The following is a 6,650-nucleotide window of genomic DNA, read 5'->3' as shown; positions in this document are numbered from 1 at the left end:
ATATATGTATATTCTTTAATTATTATATATTCTTCTCTATTATATTTTTATAATTATTAAAAAATGAATTAACCTGTAGAGGCATATCAAGTTGAAATTTCAGAAATTTTAACTTGAATAGAAGTTTTTCCACATCGGTGATAGTAGGTGCTATTTCCTCAGTTTTCAACGCTCTCTTTCGCTCATCAGGATATGTTAGATGCTTTATCACTAAAACGGGCGTCTTAATTATCGGTCCACGTGGTATCATTTCTAATCTCACATAAGATACTTTCGGTAATTTCCCTAGCGTCTTATCTTCTTCCCTTTTCTTCAGCTTTTCTCGCTCAAGATCGTCGATCGCTTTATCAATTTCTTTGTCCTGAATGTAACTCTCGTCGATAGCTCTTAAAGGCATTATACGGATAGGCGGCAATCTCGAATACAAGTACTTCCTGAGAGATAGTTTGATCATCTTTGAAGGTTTCGTGTCCCGAAGCAATGGCACGATCGTGGCTAATGTAGAGTCCACAGGAACATCACCCTTCTTAATTTCCAATCTCGAGTCAATCGAGAATCTCGATACTAGAGATGGGATCGACTTGTTGGCTAATTTTGCTTCCAGCAAAACGCGAAGAGTTCCCCTTGGCGGCATCACGTACGGCGGTGGATGATCGTACTTCATCTTTTCCATTATTACCTCTTCAGGTAAGCTTTTTAACTCTTCTTCAGTCGGATCTTGGATCTTCACTGTGGAAGTCAAGAGAGCCAAGTTTAGGCGATAAGGTGCATCAGGCTGCACGGATTCCTCGACTAATAACGTAGGATCTTCTTTCAGAAATTCATCTAATTCTTTTTCTTCCACTTTATCTTTTTCTTTTTCCTCTTCCTCTTCCTCCTCTTCCTCTTCCTCTTCCTCTTCCTCTTCCTCCTCCTCCTCCTTCTCTTCCTCCTCCTCTTCTTCTTCTTCCTCTTCCTCTTCTTCTTCCTCCTCTACTGTATCCTTTTTATCAACAAATTCCGTTATCACTTCTACATCAACATCCAGTTTCTTTTCTTCAAGTTCTAGTAAATCATCATCAGTAATTGGAAGAAACTTTGTTTGAAATTTTTCTGTTTTCTCATCCGGTATTACGATTTCCACAGACGACTTGTACTTTCCTGGCTCTATAGCGTCCACAGCTACAAAATGAAGTGAGAAACGCGAATTGTTGTATTCTAAGATGCCATAAAGCAGTTTGATCAACTCATTGAAACGATCGGTTACATTGAAGCCAGCTGAATATTGCCAAAAACGCCATCCCTCTTGATCGCTACCATAAGGATTAAAGAGGAAGAATTTTCCATCCTCCTTCCAAATGGCATACATCAATCTATTGTTTTCCAATATCATTTCAGTATATCGTTCAAAATAACGCTCGAGAGCCTCCGCGAGATTAGCCAAAGGATTTGCATCGCCAGTAGCAACGTCCATCCTTGTTTTAAAAAAAACGTTGTTCTCAGCTAGTTTTAATATAGGAGGTAAGAGAGAGATATCCAAATGACTCGGAGCACGTGCTACTTTCCGAACAACAGCTTCTTCTTCTTCTTCTTCTTCTTCTTCTTTTTCCTCTTCTTCTTCCTCTTCTTCCTCTTCTTCTTCGACCTCTTCTTCTTCCTCTTCTTCCTCCTCCTCTTCCTCTTCTTCTTTCTTTTCTTCCACTTCTTTTATTTTTGGTCGACCTTGTTGAATCCACGTTATAACTTCTTCGTAAGCTTTGTTGCCTACGTTAAGGATTTGATTTACGTCTATACATCGCCAGCGCATCGGATTCTTTAACTTTCTATATGCTAACGCAGTCAAAGCGATTATTAATCCTTGTCTACCTTGTGATCGCAGATTATACGTGATATCCATACAAGTCTTGGTACCGCGAACATTAAGACAGTGATTGTTTATTAGGTCATATCCTTTGATAACATCTACTTCTATTTCTTCTTCCTCCTCCTCCTCTTCTTTTTCTTTTTCTTTTTTTTCTTTTTCCTCCTTTTCTTTCTCTTCCTCCTTTTCTTTCTCTTCCTCTTTTTCTTTCTCTTCCTTCTTTTCTTTCTCCTCCTTCTCCTCCTCCTCCTCCTCCTCCTCCTCCTCCTCCTCTTCCTCCTCTTCCTCTTCTTCTATTTTCTTTATTTTCTTAGCTTTTTCTTGGGCAATTATAAAAGTTACTGGTTCATCAACCGTCATCATGTATTGATCTATATCCTGCATAAGCTCCGGATATTGAATAGACACATCTGCCTTAAACTCTGGTCGCAAGCGTGGTGTCACATCAATCAAATCAATTTTTGTCGTATCCATTGGTATCGGGGATGGCATTCGCGGTCTACGGTTTGTACCACTCTCTCGATAAATTACTTTTTCGAACGGCCCACTTGGCGTCACTCCAGTCTTGACATAAAGCACCTTGACTCCGTGTATTAAGAAAGGATCGCTTTCCTCATTGCCAATATTCTCTAGCACTATCTCCACCACGTCATTTACGGTATTATTCATGGTAACGCAAGCAACATCTCTGGTAGTATCATGTGTGCGTTCTGTATCACTGTAATCTATCCTGAAACCCTCATCGTCACAAGCAAATGGATTAAAGAAGTAATACGAGTCATCATCCTTCCAGATCGCGTAAAAGATTTTCTTGATCTCAAGTATTCCGAGTTCTTGCGTCTCAAAGAACTCTTTTATACCAATCTCAATAAGATTCTTCTGCGTTTGACTCGATATTACATTCGCATCTACCTTTACCTTGGCGGAATATACTCCGAGAATAATATCGCTCATTAAATCATCCAAACAAAGTTCAAATTCATTGTCGAATTTCTTCTCCAGAACTCTGACCAGATCAATTAGATAAATATTGGCCTGATTAAAAATCAGATTGATTAAAGCGGTCGTCCACTTGTTGGCATTAATCAGTCGAGAATATATCAAGGCTGCCATAGCTATAATCAGATGTCCTTTACCTCGCAGAGCTTCCGGGATGGCGGGATGCGTTAGATGATAAGAACCCTGTACGATAGCTCGATATTTTTCATAAATTTTATAACCGCTCGGTCTTCTTCGCGGCTTTTCAACTATCTTCGCGGCCTCCTCGGCATCTTCTGGTAAAATCATTTCGACATTGTTGATGAATATAGGATAAATTACGAAGGATTCGTTTTGCACGTTACTCTTCTCAAGAATGATAAACAGTAATCCTATCAAGTCTTTCACGAGAAACAGTTTGGCTGATCCACTGACTCTATCGACTGCTGGATTGCCGCTTTCTCGTCGCGCCTGACCATCAAATATATAGTAATACTTCGAATTCTTCCAGATCGCTATATTGAGGACCGGTGATGTCAGGATCCCGGCATTGTGTCGCTCAAAAAATAGTTCTAAAGCTTTTGCCAGATGAAGCTCTATCGGATTGCGCGAACGAAACTTCCCAGCGTATACTGGATCCTCAATCTTAACTTCCACATTAAACTTTTTCTGAAGAAGAAGAATCCTTTTCAAGTCGAGGATGGTCATTGTCCGGCGATCGTCCGTGTTCACGTCTTTGTAGGACTCACAATAAAAAGTGTCGCCGTCCTCGACAATTTGATCGATTATCGCTTCGTTCCAATAGCGAGATTTGTGAATTCCGGTCGTGGCAAAAGCTGCAATCGCTATGGCGCCACCCTGTTATTAGAGCTGTGAAATGAGAAACTGCAAAGCAACGTTTAATAATATTTATATTTAAAAAATAATTGTTTTAATATTGGAATTTTTTTAATTATCAAATTAATTACATCAAAAAGAGTGTATAGAATGCAACACAAACAATTCGCTAATTCCTTGAAAAATGGATAAAAGCAAACAATTCTTCTATGAAAAAACGTTAAGAAACATTTCTTAAATAAAGTTTGCATCATCAATTAATCGCGATTGTGATTACCTGATAACCTCTAGATAACGGTGAGAAATACGGCATGTTCGAGTGAATGAGGCCGGAACGAACACCATACTTGACACACAATGGTAACTCCGCTGTAATTTTAGTAAGAGAGTAAGTATCGTTCGGTAAATCGAGCATGTTATTCAAGTTCCGATATTCTTCTTCTAGATCCTCATCGAACTCGTCGCTGCTCGGTGCATCATCCTTGGTCATAGCTTTCGTAACATCTTTCGTAACATCTCCGATCGCATTGATAGTCTCGGCCGAAACTATCTCATTATATTCAGCAAGCTGCTTTATTTTTGTCTTGAATAATTTTGCTTTCTCTTTGTTCATATCAAATGCTGCTTCCTTCTCAAGCTCCATATTTTCGTTTTATATAATTCTTAATAAATTTTTAGAAAATATAATTAATTAAATGTACAGTTATGTAACTTTCTACCATTTTGATTTAATAAAACCTTAATTAATTAAAAAAAATGAGCTAACCTGAATTAATAAGCGACATAAACAATATATGAGACTGCATTTAATCAACAGGTTATAATGTTTACATTTTCTGATATCCAGTAGGTATATAAATTTCTAAAATATTAAATGTAATTAAAATATTGAGTTTAATTAATATTTGTTAAATAGACTAGATAAACACGATTAAATTTAAATTTTAAGTTAATTAATTTCTAGTTGGATTAAGTCAAATGAAATTATCAACAGAATAATTCGATCGAGAAAAATGACTATTACGACCATGGTGGATCGGATCATTCCATTATGATTACGACTATAGGCCTGTCCTTTTTGGCTGAATTTTTGAATCAGTTCATCTTTCTTCTTTTTCTTTCCTCTTGAAAGGAAAAGAAAAAAGATGAACTGGTGCAAAAATTTAACTTTAATTAATAAACTAAAAAAAACAGACTTTATAAATGAATGAATGAATAAAGCTGCTTTTTGAATGTTATATAAATACTTTGAATGTTATATAAATACATTGTTATTTTTGTAATATTTAATATTTAGCGTGTACGATTAATTATTTGTATGCGTACTCAGATAATAATTTAAATCATCAGGCTAAATTTTTTGGATCAGAATCACCTTAAAGAATGAAAATTGAGCCAATTTTAAGAAAGACTTGCTTAAAATTTTAAAAGTGAGATTTTGATCTTTAGAGTGAGATTCTTTCTAAAAGTCTCCGAAAGTTACAGATAAGCATAAAATGTCCGAAATTTTAACAAATTACATTAAAATAATACAATAACAGAAGTATGTAACAATTAATTATGTTAATGCAGAATGCAATAAAATTCATAAGAAAGATGAGTTGTCGAAGGTTCAACAAAACTTTAATTATGATAAAACTTTACTTAAGTATATTATACATATGTATTTAAGTATTATATATATACATATCGAAATTAAATATTTAATATATGTATATAATATATATTATTTAAAGTTTCTCAAATTATTTCCTTTCTTTTTAATTATTTTAATTAAAAATTACAATAAAATATTATTACAGAATATTATCGATAAAAAAATGTCTTAATTAATCTACATTAATATTGTTATGTTTATTTCGTGAAATATATGCAGTTTTTAAAAAAATTTTTCTTTTTCGAAAAAAAGGCATCAATAATAATTAAAATGCAATCGTATGCATATACAATAATTTATATTCATGAATATTAAGATAATTGTTGCAAATTAAAAAAATATAGTTGCAAAAATGTCAACCGCAAATAGCAAATCTGTAAATAAAAAGCGTCTATGTAAAATATAATAAATGTTTTTATTGCATTAAAAAGAAAAATTTTATAATCACTAAAGAAAATAGGACAATTTGTAAGTTATAATGTACGTACATATAAGTTATAAATGTTTATAACGTACGTATGTAAATGTGAGTTATAAATGTTTAATACATATATCAATGGTTTAAATTATAAAATATTTACAGAATAAAATATTTTTTACAAATACCTTAAGGTATTTATACAATTTATACAATTTCTTAATTATTTTAGTACTCAAAATGAAATTATTATTTATTTTGCTTATTGTGTCACATATTCCCAAAATTAAAAATAAAATCAAGAAAATTCACTTGTTTCTTATATATTTATATATTTTTTTAATCTTATTTAATTAGCTTCAGTTCTAGAGAAATGTATTGGGTATGAATGAATTTATCACACAAAGATATGACAAAATGTTTATTATGAAACCAGGGTATAAGTATTTTTACGAAATACATTCTTGTTGTTAAATTTGATTACAAGAATCTTTCACATTTCTCGTGAACACAGGATGAACACGTTGATTGCAAGACTATATCCTGTGTTTGATATTTCATATATGTATGAAGAAATTGCCATATTGTAAAGTCATTATAATTGAGTAATATCTTTGCCGACAAATTTATCGACTGTTTTTATATGACAATTACACAACACTTTAATTGCGACCTTTTTATGCTGTTTTTGCACATACTTCTATATTTATTTCTAATTTTTAAATTAAGTTTAGAAAAATCCAAAATAAAACAAAATACATTTGAAAACTAAAAAGTAATACATTCGCAAGGCATTGACAAAATTTAGAAAAAGATTTGCTGCTAGTGTTGCAACGTCATGAAAATCTTCAAAATCAGTGTTTTTAGTCTCTCTTTGACGTGATTTTTTTCAAAAATGTAACTAATAAAACAATTTGACA

At 33.2% G+C, this 6,650-nt stretch overlaps 1 protein-coding gene across 1 annotated transcript in view; it reads right to left on the bottom strand.

Moving 5' to 3' along the window:
• Positions 1 to 4,565, bottom strand: part of LOC108748930 — a 13,963-nt gene extending 9,398 nt beyond the window's left edge. Inside the window, exons 1-4 of the mRNA XM_018487363.1 lie at positions 4,422 to 4,565; positions 3,933 to 4,317; positions 2,123 to 3,676; positions 74 to 1,987 (exon numbers count right to left, since the gene is read on the bottom strand). Of these exons, the coding sequence (XP_018342865.1) occupies positions 74 to 1,987; positions 2,123 to 3,676; positions 3,933 to 4,298 (3,834 nt within the window). The 5' untranslated portion in view covers positions 4,299 to 4,317; positions 4,422 to 4,565. The remainder of the gene's footprint in view (positions 1 to 73; positions 1,988 to 2,122; positions 3,677 to 3,932; positions 4,318 to 4,421) is intronic.
• Between the last annotated feature and the right edge of the window lie 2,085 nt (positions 4,566 to 6,650).

Source organism: Trachymyrmex septentrionalis, unplaced genomic scaffold (genome assembly GCF_001594115.1).
Source record: "Trachymyrmex septentrionalis isolate Tsep2-gDNA-1 unplaced genomic scaffold, Tsep1.0 scaffold11, whole genome shotgun sequence".
NCBI lineage: Eukaryota > Metazoa > Arthropoda > Insecta > Hymenoptera > Formicidae > Trachymyrmex > Trachymyrmex septentrionalis.
Note: the sequence above shows the minus strand (reverse complement) of the source record. Positions and strands in the feature narration are given on the sequence as shown.